The sequence below is a fragment of the Staurois parvus genome, unplaced genomic scaffold (genome assembly GCF_062004578.1).
Source record: "Staurois parvus isolate SC_StPar_1 unplaced genomic scaffold, SC_StPar_1.0 ptg000390l, whole genome shotgun sequence".
NCBI lineage: Eukaryota > Metazoa > Chordata > Amphibia > Anura > Ranidae > Staurois > Staurois parvus.
This window is the reverse complement of record NW_028318186.1, coordinates 6,959,297-6,981,710: the sequence shown is the minus strand read 5'-3', so window position 1 is coordinate 6,981,710 and position 22,414 is coordinate 6,959,297. Positions and strand designations below refer to the sequence as shown.

Sequence of the window (22,414 nt, the reverse complement as noted above, 5' to 3'; positions counted from 1 at the left end):
GCGTGGATCAAGGGAGATATCTCCCGCTTAACAAATGGATCCGCTGACGGGTCTGCCCTGTCTGAAAAGGGACCTAATGTCTTCACCTGCTTTTTTCTTCAGTTTGTTCAGATAATACCTACGGTCACCATATATTTCTGGACTGAGATGCTGGCTGAGAGATGCAAGTCTTCTAAAGCCTGTTGGCTGTGAAGTTCATGAAAATATCTAATAAAATCAGTCCCTTCTGCTACCTCTCACCTTGTGACCTACTACAAACTTACAATGCTGCAGTCTGATGATGGGGGTAAAGGAGACTAGGGAAATACTTCCACCTGCCTGCAGCAGACTGATGACATCTTCTAAGCTTAAGCAAAGAACTTGTCTGGAACTTAAAGCGGTACCAAACCCAAAAACAAGAATTATATTGCAGCTTACCAATTCCTAGATGACTTGGCTGCATGACTGTTAACTATAAGGCTTCCCGAGGACTCCTGGGATAGAGGATACTGATATCCTAGGAGTCCATGGGAGTCACCTAATGACGTCATCGCCTAGGTGGCTGGGACCATAAGAGCCAGCTAGATATCTTAACAAAAAAAAAAAAGGTATTTAGAAACACAAAAATATAAACATTTAAGAATTTACAGCAAGGGGGCATTGAGAACAGAGGGAACTCCACTTTAATTTGCTAGTCAAGTCCATCTAACACAGAACTGGGAAAATTGCGGCCCCAGGGCCACATCCAGCCCTTTGGCTTTCCCTGTTCGGTTCTCGATGCCCCTTTGAGCCTGTCAGCTTTAGGTGAAAATAAAACCAAAACAGGCTAAAAATAAAGCTAATGTAGCCACCTCAATTAAGGAGTGGCAATCTGAAATATTACATTTTTGTTTTCATGTTTTTTTTTTTAATGACATTAAGACTTGTTATTCAATGATAAAAAGGTGGAGCTTTCCTTTAAGATTATATTGTTCCTGAGCAGTATATTGTCACGTCAGAAATTCATTTGTACAAATTGGGAAATGTAATGAAAGTTACAAAGTTAGAGATATGGGTTAAGTTGAGGTTTTTAGGTGTGCTAAATTAGTTATTCAGCCCAGCAGCTCCAACCGCTACAGGCTGCCTGCAAAAAACTACAGGAGAGGGCGGAGACAAGACCAGTCACCCAGCACAAGGAGAGAAAGTAGTGACCAGTCTGTATTACAGGAAGCTCCTAAACTGACGCAAAGTTTCAAACTGGATCACTGCACAACTACTACATCACTACATTAAAGTCCAGCTCTAAGATTAGCCCAGATTTAAGGCAAGTATTGCAGCCTGGTTTGGTTTTTATGTTTTACCCTGCCTGGGGTTCATACTGAAAAAAAACAAAACAAAAAAACAAAAAACAAAACAAAAAACAAAGCACAAAACTTTCAGCAGCTGTGTTCAGAGCTACTAACACCATTTTCTTCCACAGACTAAAAATTAATGACAGGGCAAAATCACAAGTCAATTCCCTCAGTGTCTCTCCAAACAGACTGCCATACTGCAAACTGGCTCCTGAGTACTTAATAAAGTGTAAGAACATTTTTAAGTGCAGGATTCATTTGCACCATTTAGAAATGATTGACTAACACTTGCAAAAATGCATATGTGTTATTAATGATTCTGTCCATCACATGCCTAGAGATTCTTTAAACCTTCAGAAGTAGTTTGCAACTTTATATATTCATTTTGTTCTTTTCCCCTCCTTTTACTGGCAGCTCTGACCCAGTGTATCAGTATCTATTAACCCTTTTTATCCATTTGCCTTCCGGAAGATCAGTATCTATTAACCCCTTTTATCCATTTGCCTTCCGGAAGATTTACCCCCCGTCATGATCAGGCCATTTTTTGCTATACGGCGCTGCTCTACTTTAACTGACAATTGCGCGGTCATGCAACCCTGTATACAAATGAAATTTATATCATATTTTTCACACAAATAGAGTCTTGTTTTGATGGTATTTGACCACCGCTGGGTAATTAAATTGTTTGCACTATAAAACAAGAAAGACCGAAATATTGAGAAAAATTTTTTATTTGTTGGTATAAAACATATCCCATAAAAACAATGCTAGATCTTAGGTAAAAGAAAAATCCCAATAAGTCTACAATAATTGGATTGCATGAAAATGGTAGCGCCTACAAAAGACAGTATACTGTATATACTGGAATTTTTTTTTTTTTTTTTAAATACTAGTAATGGCAGCGATCAGCAACTTATAGCGTGACTGTGATAGTACAGCAGGCATTCTGACACTAACTGACACTGATATGACCAGTGACGCTAATACAGTGATCAGTGCTAATAAAATGCACTGACACTTGGCAGGAATGGGTTAACATCTGTGGCAATGAAAGGGTTAAAGGTGTACTTAACTAAGTGCAATGTGTTGACTGAATGCTGCTTTACTAGATGATGTGCCAGTTTTTGTGTCCTTGCAAAGCAGAAAGACAAAAACTGTCATCCCCGCTGACATCGGAAAGATCTGTGTTTTTTACCAACACAGATCTCTCTCCTGTCACCAGCTCTGATGATTGACGGGTCCTGGCCGTGAATCACTGGCCGGGACCCGCTGATCAGGGACCCAATGACAGCATGGGTAGGCGAGCGCGTGCTCCCTACCTAGAAAAGCAAAGTCACGTATTTACACAGCCAGCCTGCACTGTAGCAGTAAAGCTACAGTACGCAGTTGGCAACTGGTTTTATAGTAAAACTATAGAGAAAATTTTTTTTTTTCATTTTGGATAGCGCAAGTGAGGGTTATAACCCGTCAGGTTTTTTTTTCCACCATCTGTGTCCAATTGCAGAGATTTCCCTTCACTTCCTGACCCACAGCTAAACAGAAAGTGAGAAGAAAGCCCTGCAAATTAAAGGGAATCCATTTGGGCCCCACAGGTCACCAGGATTTGTGCCCTCATTGGAAGATTTCCCCTCTCTTACTTTTCTGGAGTCAACCCCAAATTTTGGATTTTTTTTTACGTTCAATAAAAATGGTAAACAGGACAAATAGAGAGGGTGAATGGGGGTGTAACGGAACCGGATCCCAACTGCGCTAGGGTATTTCCGTTAGATACATGGACACCAACGCTGACCATACAAGACGAGACAGCACCAGACTTGTATTAAAACAGGAAATGGACTGCTTTATTTTAACAGATACAAGATATAAACATTCAAAGGTAACAACCCACCTCCCTGCATAAGGACACAGGGCGAGGCAAACCAAAACTAGTAACAAGAGACACACAGCAGACACCCCCCACCAAGCCCCCCAGTGAGATCTCACCTCCAGCACACACACTGGGTTTTCCCAGTGAGATCCTACCTAAAGCACACACATTGGGTTTTCCCAGAGAGATCCCACCTCCAGCATACATATTGGGTTTTCCCAGTGAGATCGCACCTCCAGCATACATATTGGGTTTTTCCAGTAAGATACCACCTCCAGCACACACATTGGGTTTTCCCAGTGAGATCCCACCTCTAGCGTACATATTGGGTTTTCCCAGTGAGACCCCACCTCCAGCACACACATTGGGTTTTCCCAGTGAGATCCCACCTCTAGCGTACATATTGGGTTTTCCCAGTGAGACCCCACCTCCAGCACACACATTGGGTTTTCCTAGTGAGATCCCACCTCCAGCACACACATTGGGTTTTCCTAGTGAGATCCCACCTCCAGCACACACATTAGGTTTTACCAGTGAGATCCCACCTCCAGTACACACACTGGGTTTTCCAGGGAGATCCTACCTAAAGCACAAACACTGAGTTTTTCCAGTGAGATCCCACATCCCCGCCCACCCCAATTGCGTGGTCAAGCAATATTGTACCCATATGAAATTTTTATCATTCTTTTCACACAAATAGAGCTTTCTTTTGGCTAGTAACCAACACGTGTTAACCCTTGGCAACAAGTCCCTAGCACATGTGTAATTACCCTTCTGTGCACAATGCATGCGCATTACAACCCCAGTGCCCAGTCTCCAGCACAATTTGGATAATCCTTCACATTTAGTCAGTGCATCATGCCAAATGTCCACTGACTTTAGTCCAATAGTAATCTATGCTCCATTGTCCCATCTTCTGCAAGTCCCCAGCAACACTCCCACTGTTCCTGAACTTCAATACACAGCCCTACTAATCACTTGTTGAAATTCCGAGGTCTCTTTTTCAGCCTCCATTGTTCTCACCACCATTACAGTCTGCAACCTTTCTTGTTCTGGAATGGGTATGCAGTTTAAAATGGACCTCTGATTTTATAGTTTCCTAATATAAAGCTCAAGTTAGAAAGCTCTATTTAGGTTATTAATTTCCTAACCACATTTACTTTTTTGCAGTGTTTTCATTTACATTTTGCGCATACATAGTGTATACTACATTCAAGGCATATTTCTGGTGATAGCAATCACAATTGATCTTTCAAGTCTTCAAATGGCTGATTTGACAACATACATGCTGGTAGAGTGCTGCTACAAAAGATAAGGCCTGAAATCCAAACTTGTGAGCAGTTCTTTGTCAACCAGGGTATCCTTGGGGGCCCCCAGAGTAGTCTTAAGAATGTAGAAAGGATGAGATTGCCACAGATTTAATATGAGCCTAGTAAGTTTTTAATGCACATGACAAGAGAAGAGAAAGCCAATGGAGTGATTTACTAAGACTGGAGAGTGCAAATCTAGTGCAGCTCTGCATGGTAGTCAATCAGTTTCTAACTTTAGCTTGCTTTATTAAGCTTTGACAAAAAAAAATTAAAGTAGCTTACTTTAATTACTTAATAAGATGGCAAAATAATGTAAAAGATCTATAAAAGCTATAGAAAAACCCACAAGGATATAGCACCTCAAAGGCTACCACGGCAGTATTTAATATAGACGTAATGAATATTAAAATACACATATCATGCCATATATAATCAAAGCATTTACCCCGACCCGATCCACCCATCTCCTCTCCACTCCCCACCAGTCCTCCCCACCTCGCACCCCCTTCACCCCCAGTACCACACCGACAGGCCTCCACTCCACAGCACCCGGGGTATCCCCACCTAAGTCCCCCTAACCTTGAGAATGATGGACAATGTCCCCCAGAAAGTCCCTCTGTAGCAGTGCCAAAAGCTGGTGAAAGGGTAATGCCGTACAATATGGATACTTGGCCCGACTCTAGTATAGATGCGCTGAATACTACTCCACTGGAGGGGGAAAAAGCGGGAGGAGAAGGCAACCGCAACCCCTACAAATAAAAGTCAATGTTCATGCAATATAGTCAACCGCTTATATTGGATGTACCGCTGTGCCCTCCAAACCTCAGTGGTGTATTAAAGACCATCAGACCTGGCCACATGACAGGCGCCACACAGGTCCAGCCTATCAGTGTTCCCAGTGAAAAGGTAGCTGTTTGACTCTGTGCAGCCTGTATATGGCAGTTAATGCCCTCTGTACCTGCACAATAGAATATAGATATAAAACAGTCTCACCACATGTATAGACAGCAGGTATGTATTCACCCTAAGCTCAATGGGATACCCAGTGTTCATATGCAGGTGTGTAGCAATGTCCAGAAGTATGTCCAGGTCGGCACATGCTATACGGACTGGGCTAGAGAGCCAGCGTGCACTCCGGCGTCTTGCAGAGGGGACTTCTCAGGGTAGGAGGATGTGATCCCTTCTACCTACATGTTTTACCCCTCCCACTGACTGGGGCTTCTTCAGGGACTTCAGCACTTATTGAAGCTTGTTGAAAGCCTGCTGAAGCATGCTAGCAGCTTGCTAAAAAAACACTTCCATTAGGATCTGTGTTCAACATTTACAAACTGGGAGTTGAATGGTACTTGAAGGCTTCGTTCCCACTAGTTTGACTTGTCACGTGACTTTGAAATCAATGGGCTGTGACTTGTCACGTGATTTTATGTGTTCACTGGCTCCTGTTCAAATCTATGCGGCTTAAAGACACTTGACTAAACATGTTAACTCTTAACAAATGCACTTATAGCGTTAATGTACGTTAACAGGTGCGTTTGACTCGTGTTTAATGCGCATTAAAAACACTCCCCAAACGCCCCGTGTGCGTATTTGGCACATTTAAAACTGCACCACAAGCGCCTATAATAGGATGTAATGTTATTAACGCACCACAACTGCAATGCAAACACCTTCCAGCGCGTTTACGGAGTGTTAAAATAGACTTGAATGGGAGGCGTTGAAAGATTCCAAGACTCAACATGATGAAGTGATGCTAATGCTTCATGTATTGATAATGTGAACAGCACTGTGTGCTTTCTGTATTGCCATTTGTATAGGCGTTTGAAGAACGTTAAAAACGCCCCTCAAACGCCTGCTTTCAAAGCCAGTGTGAACTAGGCCTACAAGCTTTAACAAAGCTTACTGAAAGCTCTGCAAATGCTTTAAAAATGTTTGCAGTTCACACTACTCCTATACGAGCTGAAGCCTGTGTAAAACAGACCTTACATTTTAAAACATTCATTGTAACAGGAGATGCTTGTTGGTATCAAAATAAACTGCTTTAAAAGGAGAAGTACAGTCAAAGCTCTTTTGGCTGTACGTCTCCTGTGGATCACAGGAGTGTAATTAGTTCTGTGCTCCTGTGACCATTTTTTAGCTGAAATCAGGCTGAAGCCCGATGTCAGCTGACGTCACTCCAGGCTCCAGGTCCAGGCTGGAGAAAGATCCAGACTTTAAAGTTGAGATCCACCCTAGAGTCAGAAGCATCACCTGGTTCAGCCTATCAGCAAGCCTGTGCCAGCCGCTCCCTACCCCTCCACAGCCCAGCGCTCCAGAAAGCAGGGGCTGGGGTGCAGAGCAAACAGCAGTGGCAGACAGACCTGGCTCTCTGCCACCAGAGCGGCTGTGGAAACTCCACAATTAATGGTCATGTGATCGCTGAGACCTCACACTTCAACCTGGCAGGGGAGAGATGCAGCATCGGACCAATGCTGCATCCACCTATGTAAGTATAATTTAGGAAAAGTAGAGACTAGTAGAGATCTATTCACAGCATTTAATGTGAACTTAGCCTCATACCTTCTTGTCATTAGAAAACGTGTATACTCTCATACAGTGCCCTCCATCAAGTCTTGTGAAAACCCACCCTCTCCTCTATTTTTTTTTTTTTCTGTACAGCAAATGGTGTGATTCCATGCCTCCGGTTGTTCAATTGTATTTGAGTCTGAAAAACTTGAACAAAAAGGAGTTTAAAAAAAATAATGACTCAGGGCAGATGGGGACAATACTACGTTTATGAATGTGTGAGCAATTGCGCTGATGGCACAAGGAAAAAATGTAAAATGATTTTTAAACTGCCCATAATTTGTTTTGTTTGCTGCAGGTATAATAAATAATAAATACAGTGGCAATTGTACTGTCATACACCTCCAGGCAACAATTAAGATCAATGAGACTACAAATACAACGCATAAGAAATAAAATCAGAAAAGCGAACATTATCTTAAGGTAGAACTATAGGAAAAAACAAAACAATGTGCAGCATAGAAGTGAATGCCTACAGCTGTGTGTTCAGATTGAATGTACTGTAAAGTGTGAGCGTGGCTATAATAGTCCTGCATGCTCTGTAAATACTCCATTGTCACCGTTTGTTCCTTGAGCTCTATGTGACTATAGGCTGACACAATGTAGTCACGTGGTCTTCCTCTGTACAGACGCACATCCTCCACCTCCTAGCCCTGCCTAATCTCACATTGCACATTATTACCTGTCTAGGACATGCAGATCTCACCCAGCACTTCCACAAACCAGCCCCACTGTACAGAGAGATGCCGCAATAAATGCTGGGAAACTTATCTTTCAAAGCCACTTCCAGGGTTTCCAGAATAAAGAGGTAGTGCTGAATATCCCTACCCACCACATCCTACCCACGTCAGAAGCACTGATCGTAACATTTAAACTCATTTAAACCAAGAGTTACGTAGATGAGCAACATTATGGTTATTGATCTTGAAGCTGTTGCCGATTGCATCCTACATGGCGACGTATAGACCTTTCATTCAATAAATATACATCTGCGCCTAGTTTTCTCTTAGTCCCCCAGATACCTGGTGATCCTGCCAGTGAATGACACCTAATGCTGCTTCCTGTGATGTAGGGGGGCAACGATGCTGCACTGCTCCTGAATTCAGAGCAGGGTGGACACTCTCATTGCGCCAGAGCAAAACAGAAAAAAAATCTGTAGGGGTCATAGCTATCGGTCATGTTGCGACAAACGTATTGGCAACTTCCTGTTTACTGCCGCAATTAAAGACAGTCAGGTTAAGTGCTTCTCCACCATTTAGGAGATGCTTGTATGTTTATTAATGAATACAAGAATTCCTCTGATTGGCTGAGGTGGAGGAGAGGAATGCAGATGATGTCAATCTCCACTGTGGCAATTCAAAGAAAGCCTTTTATTCAGTGATAAAAATACAAGGCTTCTCCTGAATGGTGGAGATGTGATCCAACCACCCATCTGTATCGACAGCAGACTGGAAGTGCCTCCTACTGCTGTCAGAAAACAGCGCTGCTTACTGTATGCTGGTAACATTATTATAGTATATTACAGCAGCCAGACTGTTCTAGCGTAAAAAAAAATATTTGGACCAGCTTAGTCATTTGCGACAAACTAGAACCAGCTTGGCCAAAACTATTTATTCAAAGTGAGAGCAAACCTAGAATCCTCTTTTAAAAACCAGCTCCCGTCATCAAAAAGGGGTTAAATATAGTGCATGCAATATACAATACCAAAATCCTTTTCCTCCCAGACTGCTCTCATTCACGTACTGAAACTCCATGAAAAGCCAGTTCTGTTATGAAAAGGTGTTATTTTGTTCCTGACCTAATTAACAGTAAGATACCAGAGTGATTATTCTTTCTAGAGGAAGCAACTGCCTCAACTAGGAAAGCAAGAGAGAAAAAAGAAAGAAGTAAAAGGAAAAGAAACTAAAAAAAGAGAAAAAAAAAAGAAAAAAGTAGAACTAAAGTTCTGTAGCAAGTTACAAGGTGACAGGCTGCAGCAGGGGCTGATCTGTACCAGATATTTGTGAACACAATCAAGAACTTGCACAGGTACCAAGATTATCTCTGAACCAGCATTTCAGTCCAAGAAGTATTATTATTATACAGGATTTATATAGCGCCAACAGTTTGCTCAGTGCTTTACAATATAAAGGGAGACAATACAGCAACAATACAGTTCAATACAAGAGGGATAGGAGGGCCTGATCCTTGGAGTAGATGATGATGCCTGAACAAAGATGGCTTGGCCCTTCTGGAGAGAAAAGCAGCTAAATGCATTGTTACAAGGAGTACAGTGATCTCTGTGAGGGATAATACTGGACATTTTACAGACAGATTTCTTATCATGAAGAAATAGATCTGATGCATGGTCCACTTTAAGAGGGATGGTGGGAGCTTACAAATCCAGCATTCACTTTGGCCAAACCTGTAGAAGACTGGTCACCTCTGTGCGGGTGACACTGCAGACTTTTTAGCAGCATGAGCAATTTTCTGTCAGACGTAAAAATATATAATGTCTACTGTAGCATACATTGCCATATGGTGAGCGCTGCAGGGTGAAGAAGCGTAAAAATGGCAATATGAAAGGTCCGTGTTACACACGGAGCCTAATGGATGCCTCCAAATATTACTGGTCACCTACAATGCCAACAGCTAGAAATTACATGCATCTCTGATCAGAGCAAATATAACAAAGCACACTTTACAAATCTACTCATATCGTAAAGTACATAAAAATATTGCCATATAAAAAAAAGGAGTTATAATTTATTCAATCAACTTTTTTTTATAAAAAGATTTACAAGTTTATACACTTTTACATATTTTACTTACTAGTACTGTATACAATCTTTATTTTAAAGAGTAACACCACTTTTGGTGAGAAAAAAACATGGGTAGCACAGTGGCTAAATGGTTAGCCCTTCCGCCTGGCAGCACTAGAGTCGTTGGTTTGATTCTCAGCCATGGCACCACCTGCCTTGAGTTTGCATGTTCTCCCTGTGCCTGTGTGGTTTTCCTTCAGGTATTCCGGTTTCCTCCCACACTCCAAAGACATGCTGGTAGGTTAATTGGCTGCTGTCCAAATTGGCCCTAGTATACAGTGGGGATCGAAAGTTTGGGCACCCCAGCTAAAAATTTGTATTAATGTGCATAAAGAAGCCAAGGAAAGATGGAAAAATCTCCAAAAAGGCATCAAATTACAGATTAGACATTTTTATAATATGTCAACAAAAGTTAGATTTTATTTCCATCATTTACACTTTCAAAATAACAGAAAACAAAAAAATGGCGTCTGCAAAAGTTTGGGCACCCTGCAGAGTTAATATCTTGTACTGCCCCCTTTGGCAAGTATCACAGCTTGTAAACGCTTTTTGTAGCCAGCCAAGAGTCTTTCAATTCTTGTTTGAGGTATCTTTGCCCATTCTTCCTTACAAAAGTCTTCCAGTTCTTTGAGATTTCTGGGCTGTGTCACGCACTGCTCTTTTAAGGTCCATCCATAGATTTTCAATTATGTTGAGGTCAGGAGATTGTGAAGGCCATGGCAAAACCTTCAGTTTACGCCTCTTGATGTAATCCCCCGTGGATTTCGAGGTGTGTTTAGGATCATTATCCATTTGTAGAAGCCATCCTCTCTTTAATTTCAGCTTTTTCACAGATGGCATCAAGTTACCATCCAAAATTTGCTGAAATTTTATTGAATCCATTTTTCCTTCTACTCGTGAGATGTTCCCTGTGCCACTGGCTGCAACACAACCCCAAAGCATGATTGATCCAACCCCATGCTTAACAGTTGGACAGAGGGTCTTTTCATTAAATTCTGTGCCCCTTCTTCTCCAAACGTACCTTTGCTCATTCCGGCCAAAAAGTTCAATTTTAACCTCATCGGTCCACAGAACTTGTTTCCAAAATGCATCAGGCTTGTCTATATGTTCATTTGCAAAGTTCAAACGATGATTTTTGTGGTGAGGACGTAGAAGAGGTTTTCTTCTGATGACTCTTCCATGAAGACCATATTTGAAAGTGTGGTTTAGGTTTGACCTCATATTATATGATTTTTGGTAAATCTAAAACAAAATTCTTAAGAAAATTGTATAATGTATGGCCAACCTAAGTTAGGAACCTTAGATTGTACGACCGTATTTTGAAATATATGTATGTTGTCACTATGTTCCGAGGGGTTATACTTTACTATACATGAGGGGGGTTTTGTGCTCAGCTTGATGTGCTTTGTTCTTATCTTCTCTTTTGAAGAGCATCTTTTGTAATCTGGGTCCTATTATGGACATATCATTTTTTTATGTTAAATGGCTATATGTACTTTATTGTGTGGTCTCTTACCGTGCCCAAAGAATCCAATGCCTTACTATACTTAGCAGTTTGGTCCTTTTTCTGATTAGACAAATATAATCCACTTATTTAAATAGTATCAAATCAGACAGGCCCTTAAAATAGATCGTACAATGAGACTGTAGAGTGTATGGCTAGCCTAACAGAACCCTTCACTGGAAACACCTTAAAGAGGAGGTTCAGCCTGGGTTGGAAAAATTAAAAGTTGGCAGCTACAAAAGCTGCAGCTGCTGGCTTTTAATAAACAGACACACTCACCTGTACCAGGATCCAGTGCCATCTTCACACGAGCCAGTTCTTCACGAGTCTTCGGGTCCCGGTGCTGACATGTTAACTGTGGGCAGCCGGATATGACTCCTTGCGGCTTCACAGCAGGATGCCCACAGCACATGCGCAAGCCACACTGCGCTTTGTGAATGGTCCTGCAGCCTTCTGGGACCTGTTACATGTCCTAGAACGTTGCAGGCAGGAAGAACTTCTAGTGATTAAGCTGCAGCGATCTGACCAGAAAGGGAGCAGGTACCTGTCAAAACCAGATGTCCACATAGTTGTAGGTGTGATGGTCAAGTATCCACGAACATTGAAATCAGTTTTTGCAATGACTGAGGGCCATGCTGCCCAACAGCTATTGGGAAAACAAAGTCCCATTATACTCTGCCAGCCCTCTAACATACCAGAGTATGGATTTCATTGGCAGCAACGCCATCTTGATTTGGGCACGGGGTATAAAATCCCCAGATATCAGGAATTTTGACTTGCCTGTAAATTTCAAATGTTGGAGTCCAGTACAGGGTACAGCCTGGATATTCATAGACCCTGGGATATAGGCTTCTACCTACTGGGTCTATGAATATCCATCTTGTGTTCTGTATGGTACAATTATAATATCTCACATTTATGTACGTACAAAGAATCTGCATCATGTATTATAAAAATCATCTGTGCTTATAAGTTTGGCCACTTTTGAAGCAAAGTGACAGGCGATGCTCAACCATATTCACAGGTTGCTGTTATGACCTGTAAAGAGGCAATCATCACATTGCAGCAAAGTATAAATGTGTGTATGACACTTCGGGGAGCTGCGGAAGGCACAGCTAGTGGCCTTCGTGTGAACCTTCCCGTCTGATCATCCCGCTAATGGACTGACAGCTGGGAAGGGGAAATAAAGCCATGTATATTGTATAATGGACAGAAACAGGCTTGAATGTTGTAGTTTTCAGCACTTCTCACCGCTTGTCTTTTCAGTCGCATTTCTTAAACTGGGCTGAGCAAGAAGATCAAAGTGTATGTAAACACTAAAACAAACATTTTATATATTGCAGCATACCAGTTCTTATATGCTGTATTCATTTTCTTTTCCAGGCTTTAATTTTCTTTGTCACCTGGTGATCCTGCCAGTAACACAATTCCTGTCTTAGGAGAACAATGCTCACTCACCAAATAGTCCACAGAAATTGCTGGGAATACTGTAACTTATAGCACATAGCAAAACAAAGTGTAAGTTTACTGGATTTCTGGGAGAATCAACAGGCATTTTTAAAAACAGGGGGTTGTTAATCAGTTTCAGCTACTTTGGTATTAATGAAATTAACAACAAGTGCACTAGATGGGCAACAGTGAGACAACCCCCAAAACAGGAATACAGGTGGAGACCACCGACATTTTTTTCCCTACTCATCTTTTCTGACTGTTTTTCACTAGTTTTGCATTTGGCTAGGATGAGTGTCACTACTGGTAGCATGATGCGATGCCTGGACTCTACAGAGGTTGCACAGGCAGTCCAACTCTTCCAGGGATAGCACATCAATGCTTGCCATTGCCAGAAGGTTTGCTGTGACTCCCACGAGCATGGAGGAGATTCCAGGAGACAGGCCGTTACTCTAGGAGAGCTGGACAGGGCCGTAGAAGGTCCTTAACCCATCAGCAGGACTGGTATCTGCTCCTTTGTGCAAGGAGGAACAGGATGAGCACTGCCAGAGCCCTACACAATTACCTCCAGCAGGCCACTGGTGTGAATGTCTCTGACCAAACAATCAGAAACAGACTTCGTGAGAGTGGCCTGAGGGCCCGACGTCCTCTAGTGGGCCCTGTTCTCACTGCCGAGCACCATAAAGCTGGATTGGGATTTACCATTGAACACCAGAATTGGCAGGTCCACCACTGGCACCCTGTGCTTTTCACATATGAGAGCAGGTTCACCATGAGCACATGTGACAGACGTGAAAGGATCTGGAGAAGCCATGGAGAACATTATGCTGCCTGTTACATTTTTCAGCATGACCGTTTTGGTGGTGGGCGAGTGATGGTCTAGGGAGGCATATCCATGGAGGGACGCTCAGACCCTTAACAGGCTAGACAATGGAACTCTGACTGCCATTAGGTATCAAGATGAAATCCTTGGACCCATTGTCAGACTCTATGCTGGTGCAGTGGGTCCTGAGTTCCTCCTGGTGCACGACAATGCACGACTCATGTGGCAACAGTATGCAGGCAATTCCTGGAGGATGAAGGAATTGATACCACTGAATTGACCCCACGCTTGCCTGACCTAAATCCAATAGAACACCTCTGGGATATCATGTTTCGGTCCATCCGACGCGGCCAGGTTGCACCTCAGACTGTCCAGGAGCTCAGTGATGCCCTGGTTCAGATCCGGGAGGAAATACCCCAGGACACCATCCGTTGTTGTCAGGCATGCATACAAACTACTGATTGATTACCATTTTGAGTTGCTGCAATGGCATTTCTGCAAAATGGACTAGCCTACCGCATAATTTTTTTCCATTTAGATTTTCGGGGTGCCTTTGAATTCAGTCCTCTGTAGGTTGATCATTTTAATTTCTATCAAACGACGGGGCATTCTTACATTCCTAACAAATTACCTAGTCCATATCAGTATAGATATCCAGCATGATATTTTTTCCCATTGAGATCTGATGTGTTTTCAAAATGTTCCTTTAATTTTTTTTAGCAGTGTATATTGGAATTTACACAGCTTTTACTTTCTGACTGCCCATCACATTTTGTGAGGTGCTAAAATGCCAGGGCAGTACAAAACCCCCCAAATGGTTCTTTTTTGGACAGCAGATACCCCAAGGAATTTTCTGATAGGCATGTTGAGTCCATGGAACATTTTATTTTTGCCACAAGTATTTGGAAAATTACAATTATTTATTTACACAAAGTTGTGAGTTAAAGGATATATTGCTCACACATGCCATGGGTATATGTGATATAACACCCCAAAACACATTCTGCTGCTGCAGCCTTATCTACCCTACATGCCAGTGGTTGCAGGTCCTCTGTTGTCATCAAGTATAATGCAAGGCATTCCACAAGCCCTGCACTGGACATTGGGATGCCTGCTAAAATGTGGGAAGCATAGGAGAGTACTAGGAAAGCGGGGAGACAGGGTACGTAAAAGTGCTCTTTGCAGTACCTCAGACCTGAGCGAGCATTTAACCCTGGCAATGTATGGGGCCCCACTACAAGGGTGGATTTTCTATTTCCTGAAAATAGGCATCAACAAACCAAAAGGAGCAAATAACAGAAGCTCATGGTTAGCAATTACATTCACTTTCATTAGCCAATTATAGCTAAAGCTTTAATCTCTTGCTTTTGGGGATTTAACCATTTGCTAACAGTCACCTATATAGGCTAGAGCTAGACATAAGATTTTTGGTAGCTCAAACCTACTAATAAAATCACTAGTGATTAATTGCTAGCAACTGTTTGCTAAACAAATGATTTCCCATGGGCAGTTTATCCTGCCGCCTCCTGAATGTGTGCTTTTTTTTTTTTTTTTTTAATCCCAAGGGGGATTCTGTGTTAACACATTGCAACATGCTCTCATTTATGTAGGTGGCTGAGGAACAATTAAATCCCGGCTAGTCCATCTGTTTTTACCGCCCCCTCGGCTGCCTATGTGAAACAACCCCTAAGTAAAAAACAACATAATTTAAATATAGTAGCATCTTGTAGTGATCAATCACAGATGAATGGATTATTGTGTGATCATGCAAAATTAATTTGCCACTATATGTTTGCGAACTATCACTAAAGTGGTATTTTAGTAGCAGAATTGAGCTACTAAAACATTTCTATGTAGCTTTAATCTTTTCAGATGACTACCAGTAAGAGGTTAAAGTGTTATAGAGTCACAGAATCAGGATGGTGTGATTTGAGATTATACCGATGCCCATTCCAAAAACTCATTTATTAAAAAAGAGAAAGTGTAATGGGTGGCAGGAATTTTAACGGCATCGTATCAAAAACAACTCTTTAGAATTAAAAAAAAACAAAACTTTATTATTCCAAATTAAAACCCATTTACACAGGCCTTGAAATGTTACACCTCACATATTGGATAGTACAGAAAGTATCATAGATACATATAGAGTGTGTAAAGCAAACAATCACTCTTAAGCACCAGAAATGGTGAGTCAATGCTCTTTATAAAGAAAATATCATGCCCACATACCCGACGCCTTTCGAGTCTTGCTCCTCTTCTTCTGCAGGGACAATCCAATGGACATAGTTAGATGGTAAGCGAATAATACAAAGGATATGAGAGAAGGTAGCCTGTGATCATACTTGAAAAACACCATACACCATATATCCTCAATCTGGTATGAGAGGAAGGCAGGCCAATAGGCAAACGCAGAGATCCCAAGGGTGCTTAAACAAGATATCCAAGAAGCCTTTTCAGTGGCACGGCCAAACCCCCAATGGAGCCAGCGGTGTCACTGGCCTTCCTTCCTCTCCCTTTAGGATGCATGGTGTATGATGTTTTTAAATTATGACCACAGGCTACCTCCTCTCATATCCTTTGTATTATTTGCTTATCATTTTACTTTTTCTGTTGAATTGCCCCTGAAGAAAAGTAAGTCTTGAAACACGCCGAGTATGTGGCCATGATATTTTTATAAAGAGTATTGGCACGCCATTTTTGGTGCTTAAAGTGGAACTACACAATATCTGAGCACTACAATCCAAAAGCGCCATTTAAATAATTTCTAATATTCAAAGCAAACTCCCCCATCCATCCATGTCTCCACGCTTTATGTTGCTGAGAAATCACTTACAAAAAAACACCCCCTAGCATTTCTGGCAGTGGCCATCTTAAGTAAGGGCAGATAATTCATGTAGCATTTACTTCCTGTAATCCATCTGTCCTTAGTTCAGGCATGCAGACAAGAGGGTGTGCTTGACTGAGAAAGCCCCTCCTCCCCTCCTGAAGACTTCTGGGATGTATGACATTATTTGCCTAGACATGGGAACTAGAAAGTAACTAAAGAAATGTAAAAAAAAACTGTTTAAAAGAAGTAGATAGGATATATAAACTAACAGAGGAACCGTGGCTGCTGGTTAAAGGTAAGAACGCACTCGTGGAGCGGGAGAATGGCTAAGGTTAGGTCAGGGGAAGGGGCAAAAAATAAATGTACTTAGTTTTAAAAGTTCACTTATTCTTTAAACCCCATTCATATACCTGTACAACACTTTAGTGGCACATCATCAGCCAGAGCAATTTTTTTTTTCATGGTGTTAGATAGTAAGCAGAAGGCTTAGAACTTCTCTCGATTTTAGTATTCAGTCTGTGTTCTCATTAAGAGATATTCCCTGGGTTAGTGGAAATCTCACTAATAGAGACAATCGACTGCAATAAAAACCTGGCAGAGGTTCTAAACGCTCTTCACTTCCTGTTCTGTGTGACACTCCTCCAATACCCAGGGAGTGAGGGGAGACAGCAGTAAAAGACTTTCCACCCTATCCAGAATGTTTGAATACAGCATAGGACCTGGTCTGGTCATTGGTTATTAACTGCTAAAACACCCCGAAATCTTATTCTCCAATAAAAACAGAACCTCAGAAACCCCCCCCCCCCCCCAAAACAAAACCCCTCCAGCCTCAACTTCTCTTCCAGTTCAGGATCAAATCACGATGAAGGGGGGCCCTTGGAATCCCCGAAACGCGTTTGATTTTATTTAAACAATTACAGTGAATAAAACTAAACCTGAATTGATCACATTACCTTGGCGCTCTTTTTCTGCAAATTTCCAACGCGTTATAGAACACCCTGAAATATCTGCTGGACTTTCTGACCTTTATGCAGATGCAATGTTTAAGTAATCATGTCACATCAACAGTTTAATAATTTGCTGTCTGGAGTTCTCCTTTAACTCACATATATACATGCACAATATGTTTTAAAAATGCAGCTTTCTTACCTGGAAAAGGGGACCAATGTCCACATCGAATCCAAGGTCAGCAAACCCAGTGGCAATAACCTTTGCTCCCCTATCATGGCCATCCTGCCCCATTTTTGCCACAAGCAGACGAGGTCTTCGTCCCTCTCGGTCTATGAAACATTGCACTCTAGAGTAATGAAAAAAAGCAAAAAAAAAAAACACATCAAATTATTAGTTAGATTTGTAAAACTACTACTAAACCCACCAGGACATTATTGGCAGAGCGGTTTCATGCTCTCCATGATTGTAGGAATCTCCTCTCACAATTCAGTTATACAATGGTTGGTTGAAGCCAAGCTCCACAGGAAATTTTACCAGCACCACCCAAACCCCTCCCCATACACTGCAAGGGTTTGGGGCCCAATTGTACTAGTGGTTGGAAGGCGGTAACCCCCCACCCCAAACTGCTTTCCCTTTAGGCTCCAAAGGAAGCGGCTAGGGATGTACATATACCATAGACACAATGTTTTGCTTTCTGGCAGAAATTATACCCAGTTGCATTAAGCAGCCTCCACTGCCTGCCAAATGCAACCCTTTGTGAACAAGGCTGAGCTGCAACCGGTCCACAACCATGCAGTCTTTATCGCAACCCAAAATGCTTGTAATTTGTCTAGGGTACCATGAAAGCAGTTTTACTTACCATATCCCTTGCTCCCCCAGCAGCCAAGACCTCACTCATCTCTCTAATGCTCTGGGTTGTGGGTGGACCACTGGTGTCCTCACTTACAAGGCAAGAATGCTAGTCCTGCTATCTATGTGATGACATCAGAATGTCCACTACTGCCGAAGCGTCGATGCCAAAGATGGGCAACAATTGCACGGAGAGGAGAAACCTTGTCTCTTGATTCACAGGTGTAGAAAAAAAAAAAGTGCACTTAGGGTACCCTAGACAAAAACAAGCCTTTAACCCTTTCATAGTTCTGAATTTTCTCTGGAATTCAGCTTTAGATCTAATTTATACTATAATTATGCTACAGACATTTTACTGCATTGTAAAACATCTGTCACAAGGACACACAGGAAACAATTGTTTCCTATGTGTCCCATTCACAATGCAACACAGCATATGACTGCACTACAGCGCGCTGCGATGAAATGCAGACATGCTGCACTTTATTGCTGCGAACTGTGCAAAATCATCAATGTACAGAAACACATCGCCATGAATACAGGGTATATCTTGTACACTTCAGAAAAAGTTTGCACAACACAAAAAAACAAGCACTGCTCCATACTGCGGCCAGCAATGCAGAGGCAAAGCATCCTTAAAGTGAAATTATAGCCAAAACCTTTTTTTTTTTTTTTTTAAATTTTAACCGTAGGGAAAGATTAGAGCCCCTGCCATGTTTGTATTTGCTGTCTGAGTCCTGGTTGGTTAGAGTCACCTGGATCTTATTACCAGAAGCTGTCAGAAAGATCCAGTGTAAAAGGCATGTGCAATGGTACGTAAAATACGCACATTTATGTACATAAAGCGATTAGAAATGTATGCACATAAATGTATTCTAGAGGCTAGAATAATTATTTATTCAAGTCACTGGACTGAATTTATGTGCATACATGTGACAAGATTATACAATATAAAACACTTAAAGGGTAACTTCACTTTTGTGGGAAAAAAGAATAGCAAATAAAAAAAAATAGAACATATATAATTGCGACACAAGTCATATTGTAATTGAATGTTATTAAAAATGGCTTTTCCTTTTCAATCTGCAGCTCTGTAATTTTCTGTAAAATGCAATACAATATGGCTACCTGTAGGTGTTCTGTACACAGACATGTCACTGCTTGTGTAATTGGCTCACTGATTTTCCCAGAAGTCTGCACCAAGATAAAAATCAGATTTTGAGCATCCCCTGCAACAAAATGTCATTTTTGGTGCGATACTCTCAAAAAGGAAATCATGTCTAAAGCTAGGTTCGCACCTATGCAGCTTGCGTTTGAGCCGTTTCTGCGTTTTGCATTTTCGCACCTGCGTTTTTCCACGTCTTGCAGTTTTTAACATTTATTTTTCTTGTTGCTAGATTTAAAACGCAAAATGCATAAAAAAACACAGCAAAAATGCATAAAAAAAAAAACGCACTACACGCTTTTCTGTAGCATTTCCATTAAAGTCTATAGAACCAAAATCACAACTTTTTGCGTTCAAAAAAGTCCCTGACCCTTTCCAAAAAATGCAGACGGTGAAAACGCGGAGATGTAAACGTGTCTCATAGGAAATCATGTTAAATGCACTGTACTGTGTTTCTGCAAAACACTGCGGAAAACGCTTAGGTGTGAACCTAGGGTAAAGGGTTGCAGACCCTGCCAGTGCAGCAGCTGATAGATAATTATGAACCACTCCCATACAGATTCCTTCTGCCCATGGACACAGGTACACAAACCGCTATTTCTTCAGAACAACAAAACGAAGGAATCTGCAACAATGTTTGTCAAAATCCTTGCAGTGTACATAGATCACCAAGAACGGGAATGTTTTTTTCCCATCACAAGTAGAGTTACTCTTTAAGAGGAAGCCTTAAAATGAACATACACCACGTGTGTTGGAAACATCTAAAGCAGTGTTTGCCTATTCGTACGTAAAGATAGGCATGCACATCCGGTAAGTGTGTTCTCTAAAAAGTGGTGGAGAACACACTGGTGACAAGATTTATTGTTTTAAAGAAGTTATGTTGTGATGGAAATGTTTAGATCATCCACTGTTGGACTGTTATTTTTTTTTATATTGAATTTTGTAAAAAATAATTTTTCAGTGTATGCACCACTGGACTGTTACTTTGTGCAAAAAATGATATGCATCTAATTTGTGCAAAGAATGATTTATTTCAAATTTTGTGTACACATTGGGATTGAGAAGGGTAATATATTTTAATTATTGAATACAAAAAATGAGTATTACTGAAATGAATTGGATGGGAAGAGGATATCATTACAAAGATTTTATTTCTCCACCATAAAATCTTGTGCTTTTCACGTGTATCTGGAGCATTGCTATTCTGAGATCAGAAGAAATGACCTCTGCAGATGGTGGACACGCTGCACATACTGAAAAAACTAGCAGAAAGCTGGGTCTGCCAGTCGCAGCTCTCATCGGGTCTCACAGCCACAGGCGCCTGAGGCGGAAGTAAGCCGGCTTACATATAGGATCTGACACAAAATTCACACTGCATTCCATAATAAAACTATTATTTGTGATATCTGGAAGAGAGACTTTTAATACTGAGAATATTATAGTTTTATGTGTATAATTGGAAATAGTAAAGGAAAGTGTTCTGTGCGTCTAAAAGAAAAGAAACACAAAAATGTAATACTAGGATGGGATATGATTTTAATCCTCGCAGTTCTCCATAAGGGGAATGGAGTCTGTCAACCTTGCAACAAAGCTGCTGTAAGGGCCAGTCTCCATGATTCTATATTCACTTTAATCTAACCCCAGGATTGACTCCAACACTTAAATCTGTACTCCAGCCTTACCCTCAGTCTTCTCCAGTACTGAAATTACTTGATTTCACTGCACATTGTGAGCGACATGTAGTGTGCATTGGAAGCTGCAGCACGTCAGACACAGACACCTTATTTACTGGCTGGAGGAAGTCCAGCATCATCTAGATCAGGGGTCTCCAAACTTTGTATACAAAGGGCCAGTTTACTATCCTTCAGACTTTGGGGGGGGGAGCAAGACTGGTCAAAGGGAATAGAAAATGCCCCAGTGTCAGTGGGAGTAAACAGTGCTACAGGCTTGACAGTTAGTGGCAATAAGACTACATGTACACTGTTCTCATGATTACCGACACTCCACGAGGTGAGATCTTGCATGGTGCACCAGACCTAGGGAGATTGACAGTTGTTTTGTGTTTTTTCCATTTGCGAATGATTGCACCAACTGTTGTCACCTTCTCGCCAAGCTCCTTGGCGATAGTTTGGTAGCCCAGTCCAGCCTTGTGTAGGTCTACAATCTTGTCCCTGACATCCTTGGACAGCTCTTTGGTCTTTGCCATGGTGGAGAGTTTGGAATCTGATTGTTTGATTGCTCCTGTGGACAGGTGTCTTTTACAGAGGTAACAAAATGAGATTAGCAGCACTCCCTTTAAGAGACTGCTTCTAATCTCAGCTTGTTACCTGTATGAAAGACACCTGGTAGCCAGAAATCCTGATGAATGATAGGGGATCAAATACTTATTTCCCGCACGAACATGCAAATCAGTGCATCATTTGTTAGACATGCATTTCTTTTGAATTTGTTGTTGCTATTCTGTCTCTCAGTGTTACAATACACTTACCATTCAATTTTTAGACTGATCATTTCTTTGTGAGAGGGCAAACATTCAAAATCAGCAGGGGAGCAAATACACATTTCCTTCACTGTATGTGTGCATGGTCACATAGGCTTTTATGGAGTTGGGTGTAGGGGCTTTGGGAAAAAAAAGCTCCTAAATTCACGTTCAGGAGCAGCAATGTCCTATGGTTCATGTCAGTGGGAGGAACAGAGCCTCCTGGTAGGCGTCAGTGGGAGGAACAGAGCCTCCTGGTAGGCGTCAGTGGGAGGAACAGAGCCTCCTGGTAGGCGTCAGTGGGAGGAACAGAGCCTCCTGGTAGGCGTCAGTGGGAGGAACAGAGCCTCCTGGTAGGCGTCAGTGGGAGGAACAGAGCCTCCTGGTAGGCGTCAGTGGGAGGAACAGAGCCTCCTGGTAGGCGTCAGTGGGAGGAACAGAGCCTCCTGGTAGGCGTCAGTGGGAGGAACAGAGCCTCCTGGTAGGCGTCAGTGGGAGGAACAGAGCCTCCTGGTAG

The 22,414-nt window shown here is 41.8% G+C and overlaps 1 protein-coding gene across 1 annotated transcript in view; it reads right to left on the bottom strand.

Annotated features, from left to right (window-relative positions):
* MMUT (methylmalonyl-CoA mutase) overlaps positions 1 to 22,414 on the bottom strand; it is a 142,923-nt gene that overhangs the window by 24,278 nt on the left and 96,231 nt on the right. The window contains exon 11 of the mRNA XM_089686057.1: positions 17,603 to 17,750. Coding sequence (XP_089542183.1) covers positions 17,603 to 17,750 — 148 coding nt within the window. The remainder of the gene's footprint in view (positions 1 to 17,602; positions 17,751 to 22,414) is intronic.